The following is a 12,404-nucleotide window of genomic DNA, read 5'->3' on the forward strand; positions in this document are numbered from 1 at the left end:
ATATATAAAACTACAAAGGAGCAACTGGAAAGGAACTAATGTTATGAAGATTTCTTCAAACTACAGTTAGGATCTTATGGCCAAAAATGTAACTCTATATGTTTCAAAAAAATGATGAATGCATAGAAAGCAATACAAAGAAAAGAAAAATTCACAAAAATACAAAAGCAGAAACTGATTTAGGTTAGTATAGATTAGTTGTACTTACCACATTTAATGCTCCTACAAAAAAGTTAACTTGCAAGCATGTTAAAAATAGGCCCAATCTTAACTCATAATAAGTCATTGATAAAATGTGTCCAATTTAGTCTCAATCTAGCTTATGTTGTTCATTCATACAAATTCTAATACTTAATAAATTGGCCAATTACCAAACCTCAGTTCCAGAGAAATAAAGTTACTTTGGGAATACTGGCACTGTATTGACAGAAGGTAAAGACTGAAGAGTTCACAAATAAAATATAGCCTTCCTAAGAAATTGACAAAATCACTCCAGTTTTGAAAGCTATACAGTTTGCCTCCAGATTAACAAATTGCCTTTAAAATAGCAAATGATTTATCACTAAAGCAATTGCATGACTATTAGTTTTAGCAGAATCAACATAAAGAGGAGACCATAAATATCCCACAATACCATGACATCATACACATAAAATTTGTACTTCTAATTTAAGAACAAATTTGACAAATACAAAAACTTTACAGTGAACATGCATAAGGTTGACAGTAATAACAGTAAACAAAATGCTATAAAACAAAATTGCCAGAATGATTTCCTCATTTACAAGCATCCAGAAAAGATAAGCAGAAAACAGTCAAACAAATTGATAAATGTCAACTACAGAAGCTTGTCCCTTTCTACCGATTTGTATTCCTTGCCTTCCAATTCGACTTTTCCCCTCTGTTCCTGGAATGCTCTCATAATACATAAGTCCTGCCCCATTCTTCAATCTTTATTCAGTTACTTACGTCTCCATATGCTCCTCATCTGCATCCTGCAGATAATGAAGTCCACTCTGGTCGCTCGTAGACTCCTCTAAATAAGTCAACAGAAATTCTAGTTCCTGCTGCTGTGACAGGATAAAATCCAATTCTTGTTCCAACCTGAATAAAATAAGTTAATAAAAAGGCTGATGAAAGGAATCTGGAGTGACAAAAAGAAAAGAGTTAACAAACTACAGAAGGAAAAAAAAACACTGAGTAAAAAGATAGGTCTTTAATCTTTCAACCAAGGAAATCTAAGGTTCTACCTTTTCTGATCCAGTTTCACTTTGTTCACTTCTCCATGTAAAATACTAATCTATAAAGAGAAATATGAATACAACAATATAAGTATTTGAATTTATATAACAATTTTAGAGCAATATTAATTTTCTCAAATACACTTCAAATATGAAAGATTTCCTTTCATTCAGGGTACTTATTACCCAAGGAATATACTTTGAGGTGCTCACCAATATTGGAACAGAAAATTAACCACAGGGCTGGGTATGGTGGCTCACGCCTATAATCCCAGCACTTTGGGAGGCTGAGGCAGGAGGATCACTTGAGCCTAGGAGTTTGAGACCAGACTGGGCAATGCAGTGAGACCCTATCTCTACTGAAAAAACACACACACAGTTAGCTGGGGGTGCTGGTGTGCCCCTGTGGTCCCAGCTACTTAGGAGGCTGAGGTGGGAGAATTGCTTGAGCCAGGGAGATCGAGGCTGCAGTGAGCTGTAATTGCACCACTGTGCTCCAGCCTAGGTGATACAGCAAGACCCTGTCTCAAAAAACAAAAACATAAACAAAACAACAACAACAAAGAAAACCACAAAACACAGGTCTATTTTCTTGTGTTCATCTGCAAATACTTGCACAATGTAGGTAGATTAATGAAAAATCTTCTTACCATCTCACCATTCTCAATCAGTGTATGGTCCCAAGCATTGACCTGAGCGGCCTGGAGAAGAAAGTACTTCTCTCGATCTTCCAGCTCAAGGTTCCACTCATTTATAAGACCCTCCAGGTGACCATATGTCATCACAGGAGTTGCTACTACACTAAAACATAAAAAGATGCAGGATGATCCAATAATTACACTTTAAAAAGTGTGATCAGATTTTAAAAACAAACACAGGAGGACTCTGAGAAGAAAACAGCATGTAAGGAGTTTCCCGTACCTGCTTCCCAAGAAAACAAACATAACTGGTAAAGATAATTAAAACAACAACCCCTCAAAGTCACTTGAAATTATCCTAGGGGAATATAGTAAATAAAGATTTATTAAGAAACCTACTAAATCACAGCAAGAATAGCTAAAGTCTGTGCCATAATCTGCTCCTTCTCTTCCCCTCATCCCAGCTTAGCATGACAGAAGCTCCTTTCTGGGTAGGCATAGCTAAGGAGATAGGATTCTCTCTCCCCCAGCTCTTAGTCAAAGTGACCCATTCCCTGTTTGAGTAGTATCCACAAGAGAGTGGGCATTCCCCACTGGATAGAACCATGCAGAACTCTGATCCCCCTGCCAAGTGGTATCAAACAAGGCTCAGCAACTAGCTGATCTTTTGGCCAGCACAGCCAGTCAATGGTGATTCCTCTGCTGGGGCAGTGTCAGCAGGGCTCAGTGGGAAGGTAATCATCAATTCCCTAAGTGGAAGACACAGGCACGATTCCAATTCCTCCACCAGGGTTCTTTCTGTGGGATCCAATGACAAGTTGAACCTAAATCCCTACCCAGTAGCAACAGGGCTCAATGAGGCAGAATGAGGCAGGGTTAGTCACCATTAGGCTTCACCTCTTGCCCCTGGTGTCAGAGAGACCCAGTGGGGAGCTGAATCTCTATACCCACCCAGCATCATTACAACTGAACAAGGTTGATTCAAGTTAGGGCTTGTAGGGATCCCACTTCCTGCCATCCATGGGGTCAGCAATGCTCAATGAGAAGCTTGACCTCCACATCCACTGGCAAAGCCAAGACTAAATGAGGTAGGGCAAAGAGCGCCTAGTCAGTACTTTGTCCCCCTTCTCCCATGAGCCTGTGTCAGCTGGGCCCAGTAGAGACCTAAGCCTTCATACCAACCAAGGAGGCTGAATGAAGTGATATGAAACAGAGTAGTTGACATTATGCTTCTTCTTCCCTCCCCTTGTGTCAGTGGGCACAACAGGAAGCTGAAATTCTGCCTCCATCTGCAGCAACTAAGCAGTGTAAGTCAGTCCTCCACTTCCCCTTGATCTGGGGGCTCCAGGGCCCAGCTGGGAGCTGAGCTTACATCTCCACTTACTGGCAATAAAGTGGTAGCATGCAATGTTCACCTTTCATGAGGGATGAGTCAGTGGGGCTAAGCGGGAAGCAGTTTCCATACCACCCATCTGCCTTGAGGCAGCATGGTAAGTGCTCCACTTTTGCTGGAGTGGTGTGGGTAAGGTCCAGTGGGAAGCTGAACATACAAACACACCCACCCCCTGTACTACATGTCGAAAAAGAGATGCTTGATGAAAAAAAAATATGAAAATAGGACCTAGACTTTCCTAACATAATAGACAAAATGTCCAAGATAAAATTTTAAAAATTACCCAGCATATCAAAACCCAGAAAACCCACAACTTGAAGGAGAAAAGACAACAGATGCCAACACTGAGAGGTATCAGATATTGGAATTATCTGAAAAGAATTTTAAAGCAACCATCAAAACAAGGCTCAAACAAGCCATTTCAAATTTTCTTAAAACAAATGAAAAAATAGAAAATCTCAGCAAAGAAATAGAAATTATGAAAAACAACCAAATGAAAGATATAGAACTGAAATGTAAAATAACCGAAATAACAAGCTCACCTAAGGAATTTGATAACAGAATGGAGTCAACAGAGGATAGAATAAGAAAACTTGATGACAGACAAATATAACTTACAGAAAAACAAAGAAAAACTTCGCAGAAACAAATGAAAAAAGTCTCAAGGACTTGGAGGACAATAATAAAAGTAGTAACATTTGTATAATAAGAGTTCCAGAAAGAGAGGAAAGAGAATGGGACTGAAAAACGTATTTTTTTAAAAAAAAGATTGAAAACTCTCGAAGTTTGTGAAAAGATATAAATTCATAGATCCAAGAAGCTGGACAAATCCCAAACAGAATAACTCAAATCCACGCTAAGACACAAAATAATTAAACTTCTGAAAACTAAAGACAAAGAAAAAAAATCTTGAAAGCAACCAGAAAGAAAAAAATGCATTACTTAAAAGGGAGTATCAGTTTAGATGACACCAGATTTCTCATCTAAAACCACGCAGGCTTCAAGCACTGAATGAAAAAAAAGTGTCAACAATCACTTCTGTATCTGGTGAAAATATCCTTCAGAAATGAAGGGGGAGATAAAGATATTCTCACACAAAGTCAAATCAAGATAATGTGTTGCCAGCAAACCTACCCTTGAAGATTAAACAGAAAGGAAATGAAAACAGAAGACTTGGAACATCATATAAAGCAGCGATCCCCAACCTTTTTGGCACCAGGAACTGGTTTTGTGGAAGACAATCTTTCCACAGATGGCGGGAGGGGCCTGGGGGAGGATCATCAGGCATTAGATTCTCATCAGAAGCACACAATCTAGATCCCTTGCATGTGTAGTTTACTATAGGGTGCGCGCTCCTATGAGAACCTAATGTCTGATCTGACAGGAGGCGGAGCTCAGGCAGTAATGCACACTCACCTGCTGCTCACCTCTTGCTGTGTGGTCCGGTTCCTAACAGGCTACAGAGCAGTACTGGTCTTCGGCCCAGGGGTTGAGGACCCCTGATATGAAGTAAGGAATATCAAAATGGGTATAGACAAGGTAAATATACTATTCTACTTCTCGTTTCTCAAATCATTTGATGGCTGAAGTAAAAATTATAACCCCATGTGATGTGATATTCAATGTACACAGAAGAAATGGCTGAGACAACCATACTTAAAAGCTAAGAAGGGTAAAAGGAACTAAATGGAATTAAGGTTTCTGCACTTCACCCAAATACTGTAGTGGTATGACTACACTGTTGTAAGTAATGCATGTATCTGTAATACCTAGAGCAACCAGTAATAAAACTATACAAAATAATGCATTTAAAAACACTATAAACAGAACAAGATGAAACCCCCCCAAAATATTCAAACAACTGACAGCAGGGTAAAAAAAAGAAAGAGAAGAACAAAAATCAGAGGCAACAAACAAATAAAATGGCAGATTTAAGCTCTAACATATGAATAGTTACCTTAAATATAAATGTGCTAAACATACCAATTAAAATACAGAGACCGGAAGAGTGAATAAAAAATGATCCAACAACATACTGTCTATAAGAAATTCACTTCAAATACAAGGATATATTAATACATAGTTTGAAAGTAAAAGAATGGAAAGAATGTACCATGCAAGATTCATTTTTTAAAAAGAAATGGCTATATTAATATCAGATAAAGTGGACTACAGAGCAAAGAAAATTACTAGAACCAAAGAGAGACATTACAGAGTGATAAAGGAATCAAGGCATCCAGAAGGCTAGCAATCCTAAATGTATAGGCGACCAAACAAGAAAGCCTCAAAATACATGAAATAAAAACTGACAGAGCTAAAGGGAGAAATAGAGAAATCCACAATTAAAGGCGGAGACTTCAAAAAGCCATTCTCCACAACTGAAAGAACTACTAGACAGAAAGACTCCAATAATACAGAATCTGAAATTACAGTGAAGCAACAGAATCTAATTTACATATATAGAACATTCCACCCTGCAGCAGAAAACACAATTTTCAAATGTCCATGGAACATTCATCAAGACAGACTGTATCCTCACCCACAAAACAAACCTAAATAAATTTAAAAGAACTAAAATCATACAAAGCATATTCTAATACCACAATGGGATCAAAGTAGCGATCAATACAGAAAAAATAACAAGAAAATCTTCAAATACTTGGAAATTAAACAACACACTTCTAAATAATAAATTAGTCAAAGAGGGATTCACAAAGGAAATTTAAGAAGTATATAGAGCTGAATGAAATCACAATATAACATAATATGTAGGTCACAATTAAGGAAGTGTTGAGTTGGGTATTTATAGCACTAAATGTGTACGTTAAAAAATAGGAAAAGTCTCAAATCAATAATCTGAGTTCATATCTCAACAAACTAGAAAAAGAGCAAAATGAACTCAGTGCAATCAGAAGGAAGGAAATAATAGAGTAGATATCAAGTGAAATTGAAAACATGAAAAGAATAGAGAATAATTAATTAAACAAAAGCTGGCTCTTTGGGAAGGGATCCATAAAATTGATAAAAGAAAGACACAAACCACTAATATCAGAAATGAAACAGGAATATCTCTACAGCCATTAAAAGGACAATAATGGAATACTATGAACTACTTTATTTTTAACATAAAAAATGGCCAACTCTTTAAAAACAATACATTCATCAAAGATGAACTAGATAAACTCAATAGTTCTAGAACCACTAAAGAAATTGATTTGTAATTTAAAAGCCCCTTTAGCCTAAAAGCCCCTTTAGCCGAGCACGGTGGCTCACTCCAGTAATCCCAGCACTTTGGGAGGCCGAGACGGGCAGATCACAAGGTCAGGAGTTCAAGACCAGCCTGGCTAACACAGTGAAACCCCGTCTCTACTAAAAATACAAAAAAATTAGCCGAGTGTGGTGGTGGGTGCCTGTAGTCCCAGCTACTCAGGAGGCTGAGGCAGGAGAATGGCGTGAACCTGGGAGGCGGAGCTTGCAGTGAGCCAAGATCATGCCACTGTACTCCAGCCTGGGCGACAGAGCGAGACTCCGTCTCAAAAAAAAAAAAAAAAAAACTGGACGTGGTGGCGGGAGCCTGTAATCCCAGCTACTCAGGGGGCCTTGGCTGAGGCAGGAGAATCACTTGAACCTGGGAGGTGGAGGATGCAGTGAGCTAAGATCTTGACACTGCACTCTAGCCTGGGCATCACAGTGAGACTCTGTCTCAAAAAAATAATAATAATAAATAATAAATAAATAAATACCCCCTTAAAAGAAAGATACAGGCCGAGAAGTTTTTGCTAGAGAATTCTGCCAACATTTTATGAATTAACATTAATTTTACACTATTTCTTTTAGAAAACAGAAAACAGAATACTTTCCAGATCATTTTATAGAGCCAATATTATCCTGATATCAAAACTAGAGACATAAAAAAAGAAGAAAACTACAGACTAATATCTCTCATGAACTTAGATACAAAAGTTCTCAAACAAAATACCAGGAAACCAAATTTTTAAAAATGTATCAAAAAATTATACAACATGATCAAGTGGGATTTATTCCACATATGCAGGGCTGGTTGAACATCTGAAAATCAATCAGTGTAATCTACCATTTCACCAAGATAAAGAAACAAAATCTTAAGACTATCAGTTGAGGCTGGAAAAGCATTTGACACAAATTGATTTTTGACAAAGGTGCAAAAGCAATTCAGGGGGGAAGATAGTCTTTCAATAAATGATGTTGGAAAAACCCGACATCCACAGACAAAAAAAAAAAATTAATCTTGACCTAAACCTCACACCTTATATAAAAATTGACTCAAAATGGATCACAAGCTTAAATGTAAAATGTGAAACTATAAAACTTTTTTTTTTCTTTGAGACGGAGTCTCGCTCTGTCACCCAGGCTGGAGTGCAGTGGCGCGATCTCGGCTCACTGCAAGTTCCGCCTCCCGGGTTCACACCATTCTCCTGCCTCAGCCTCTCCGAGTAGCTGGGACTACAGGCGCCCGCCACCAGGCCCGGCTAATTTTTTGTATTTTTAGTAGAGACGGGGTTTCACCGTGGTCTCGATCTCCTGACCTTGTGATCCGCCCGCCTCAGCCTCCCACAGTGCTGGGATTACAAGCATGAGCCACCGCGCCTGGCCGAAACTATAAAACTTTTAGAAAAACACAGAGAAAATCTTTGGGATCTAGGGCTAAGAAAAGATTTCTTATAATTGACACTAAAAGCACAATTCATTAAAAGAAAATGTGATAATCTGTAACTCATTAATTAAAGGTTTTGATACAGCAAAAGGACCCTGTTAAGAGGATGAAAAGCCAAGTTACACAGTTAAAGAATATACTTATAAGCCATATATCTGACAAAAGACTGGCATCTAGAGTACATAACAAATTCTCAAAACCAAACAGTAAAAAAATCAAATAATCCAAGTAGAAAATGGACAAAAGATATGAACAGACATTTCACCAGAGAGGATCTACTGATGACAAATAAACATGTGAAAAGACGTTCAACATCATTAGTCATGAGGGAAATGCAAATTAAAACCATAATGAGATATCACTTCACATCTGTCAGAAGGGCTCAAATAAAAAGTAGTGACAACACCAAATCCTGGCAAGAATGCAGACAATCTGGATCACCCATACATTGCTAGTGGGCATGTAAAATGGCACAGTACTCTGGAAAAGAATTTGACAGTTTCTTAAAAAACAAAACAAACAAACAAAAAACATGTAACCACCATACCACCCGACAACTGCACTCCTAGGCATTTATCCCAGAGAAATACTTATATTCATAATAAACATATACACCAATGTTCACACCAGCTTTTTTCATAATATCCAAAAAACTGGAAACAACCTATATGTCCAACAGGTGAATGGTTAAACAAACCATGGTGCATCCACAATACCATGGAATACTACTCAGAAATAAAAAAGAACAAACTATTGATGCACATAACAACTTGGGTGGATCACAAGGAATTATGCTGAACAAAAAAATCCAATCCCCAAAGGTCACATATATATGACTCTATCTGTACAACACTCTTGAAATGTCAAGATTATAGAAATAGAGAACATTAATTGTTGCTCAGGGTCAAGGAAAGGAGGGAAGTGGGTGTGGCTATACAAGGGCAACAGGAGGAATCCTTGTAGTGATAAAACTGTTCTGTATTTTGACTGTAACAGTATCAATATCTTGGTTGTGATATTATACTGTGGTACTGTTAAGATGTTATCATTGGAGGAAATGACATAAAGACCATACAGAATGTTGTGTATTATTTCTTACATATACATGTGACTCTACAATTGTCTCAAAATAAAAAGCTTAATTTAAAAAATGAACAACTACTAGAGAGAAACATCATATACAGGCTCCAGAGCTTGACTGCCTGAATTTTAATCCTGGCTCAACCATTAACAAATATGCGACTATGAGCAGATTATAAAATCTCTATACGCTCTTGTTTTCTCACCTATAAAATGGGAATGAAAATACTGCCTACCTCATAGGGTTACTGTGAGGATAAATGACATGATGCTTGTAATGCACTGTCATCTTGCTAAACATACAGTAATTGCACAATAAGTGGTAGCTATTATTAGTAATAGTAATGATTCTATTATAATGATATTCAGAAGGCAAAGGTGTGCTGTTGTTTATTCAACTTTCTAAGCTACAGAAATGTTTGTCTTAACTGTTCCCTCAACTCAGTCATTTAGCTAACTTTCAAATATTATTCTAAAGTTATCCAAGCAAATGTCTTGTACATGATAAATAAAATGAAACACATGCAAGTTTTTAAATAAATAGGCTTACCTAACAGTTGAAGTATAAGGTACAAGGTTTTCAAACCCTCTTGATGACAGTTGGTTTTGGTTCACAGTAAAGCCACTGGTGATTGTGGTAGTAGTGTTGGTGGTGAAAGTCGTGGTGGTAGTTGTTGAAGTTGTAACTGGAAAATAAAGTGTATAATGTTAGTAAGAAATGAGAAATTTGTTTCATTTAAGCCTTGATCATTCAGATTTAAAATTATGGAGGCATTTTTAAAAATATAAACTTGAACTCAAAGATGCAGATTTGAATTCAACACTGTTGTAATATGAAATAATAAACGGCAGGCCAGGTACCTGGATTAACTTTCCAGCTGAAAACTAAAAATCCTGGATAAATTCATAGAAAAATAAAACTTCTAACCAGCCCAATAACCATGAAAAAAATCAAATCAATACTCAAAATTCTTCTCATAAAGAAAACTCCAGTCCCAGATGCCACTGCTGGTAAGTTTTATGAAACTTCCAAGAAAAGAATAATTGCAATTTACAAAAGATCTCTGTACATCTATATCTTTGCATATTTACATGACTGTATCTGTGTGATTAATTCCTAGAAATAAAATTTCTAGATCAAAGTGTCAGCATGCTCTAAATTTTAACATGACTTGCCAAATTGCCCTATCTAAACAATTTTGCCAATTTATGTCCCTATCAATAGGAAAGAGTGCCTGTTTCTTTATACCACAGCCAATACTAGGCATGCATTTTTGCAAACCCTAGTCAAAAGCCTCTCAAAGCTTTATCTACAGCCCAGACTCTCTCCTATATGTCTTTTTCTGTTACACCCCTATTAGAATGTCCTGCTCTCTAGAGATAAAATCCTAAGTATACTTCATAGCTTGACTCAAATTCTTTGTTCCCCATATTTATTACCCACTTCTCTCCTACTCATAGTTTCCTTTGGTTTTCTAAATTTCTGCAGCACTTTTGGTTCTTATTACACACTGAGCACTTAATGAACAATGCACAGAAAATTGTGGCTGCTAGGGCACTGGGAAGGTCTTATTTTCTTCTTTTTGGTACTCTGCATTTTCAAATGTTCTTACAACTAGTAAATGTTGCTTCTGTAACAAGAAATCTGTTATGAAAATATAACGAACATGATTGTTTGTTTTATGTTAGCTTTGCTTTCCCAATTAGCAATAGTTTCAGGTTAATGGCCACACTAGATAAATGCATAAACCATGGAGCCTGCTACAAGCACTGACTACTCTGAGGGAGGCTGGCCTGAGGGAACATTCCTGCTGAGGGAACAAGCTCAAATACCCATTGTTTGTTCCAGATAACTCTGTCCTTTTTGTTCCTGGTTCACAGTTGACTGGGCAGGATGGCCAACTGAAGGATGGGAAGCCATCCAATGTACTACTAGCAGCCTACCTGAGGGTCTGGCACAAAAAGCTCTAGCAAAACAGGATTAATATGAGTCAGAATTTCATTTCTAAAAATTTAGCAATACGGAAAAAATCTGACTCTAGGCAGATACTGGGAAATATTTCCAAAAGTATAGAAGGAATCCAACTATAGGCAGAAAGACTTGATAGGACTGACAGAAGAAGGAAATGAAGTAGAAGTAAGGGACCATGAGCAAGTCACAATTAAGAATAAGGTACAGCAGGAAGGCAGAGAAAGAGGTAAGGAAACCAATGAGAAATTTAAAAAAAGAAAAAAGTAGACAAAGCGAATTATGCATACGCAATGTTTGATTTGGGAGGTCCCTAAAGCTGCCTTAAGAATAATCTTAAGTTCCAATTTCCTTAAGGTAACAGTGTCATGGCAATGACTTTACTTGAATTCCACAAGACTCCATTTCCTTTTTGGCCACAAAGGTTCTTATGATAATTCCTCATTCTTTATGTTAGCCCTTGTGAGGGTAAAATGTGCACCAAAGAGGAAGACCATGCCCAATCACAAAGAAGCCCAGGAGTCACTATGGTTAGAACAGTGGAGAGATTACAGATTGGATCTTGTATGATATTCTTTACAACCATAAGTCATCATTTTATTCATCTGAGAACAAAAATCTTACCTGAAAGGAAAACCTTCCTCAGAAATGCTAAAAATTAATGATAATGCCAATAGACTCCCTTTATTGATTAATTCACCCAAACACTGAGTAACTACTGCATTCAAGACCGAAAGAAATTTAAAAAAAAAAAAAAGGAGCCCTTCTTGTAAAGGAGAATATCTTCACCCAAAGATGGTTTTCTAATAAAGTAATCTGTATTTCCTAACATGGATAGATAGTCAAAGATATATAATTGGCTAGGCACGGTGGCTCACACCTGTAATCCCAGCCCTTTGGGAGGCCGAGGCAGGTATATCACTGGAGGTCAGGAGTTTGAGATGAGCCTGGCCAACATGGTGAAACCCCATCTCTACTAAAAGTACAAAAATCAGCCAGATGTGGTGCACACCTGTAATCCCAGCTACCCAGGAGGCTAAGTGAATGATAGAGTGAGATTCTGTCTCAAAAAATAAAAAATAAAAGAAAAAGAAAAAAAAGATGTATACTTAAGAGGAAACAGCAAATTCTAAGAGTGTGTACACACACACACACACACACACACACACACACAGTATGGTACCATTTTTATAAAACAAATTTAATATATGTTTGTATAGGCTTAGAAAAAAGTCTAGAAAGATAAACAAACTGTTCTCTCTAGAGAGAGTGATATGTATATATGCATGTACAAATTGTTTTTACCTATAAGCAGCCCAAATATAAAGGAATCCTGAGTCATTTTAAAATGGTATGATTATTTTAACTTTTTTTTTTTTTTTTTTTTTTT

The 12,404-nt window shown here is 37.2% G+C and overlaps 1 protein-coding gene across 2 annotated transcripts in view; it reads right to left on the reverse strand.

The window, feature by feature from the left end:
- The window catches only part of NUP62CL (nucleoporin 62 C-terminal like), a 146,587-nt gene that overhangs the window by 29,000 nt on the left and 105,183 nt on the right, over nt 1-12,404 (reverse strand). For both annotated transcript variants that reach the window (XM_058441453.1, XM_058441452.1), the window contains exons 3-6: nt 9,596-9,731; nt 1,892-2,042; nt 1,251-1,300; nt 970-1,104 (exon numbers count right to left, since the gene is read on the reverse strand). In XM_058441453.1, coding sequence (XP_058297436.1) covers nt 970-1,104; nt 1,251-1,300; nt 1,892-2,042; nt 9,596-9,731 — 472 coding nt within the window. The remainder of the gene's footprint in view (nt 1-969; nt 1,105-1,250; nt 1,301-1,891; nt 2,043-9,595; nt 9,732-12,404) is intronic.

The sequence above is a fragment of the Hylobates moloch genome, unplaced genomic scaffold, assembly GCF_009828535.3.
Source record: "Hylobates moloch isolate HMO894 unplaced genomic scaffold, HMol_V3 SCAFFOLD_7, whole genome shotgun sequence".
In the NCBI taxonomy this organism is placed as follows: Eukaryota; Metazoa; Chordata; class Mammalia; order Primates; family Hylobatidae; genus Hylobates; species Hylobates moloch.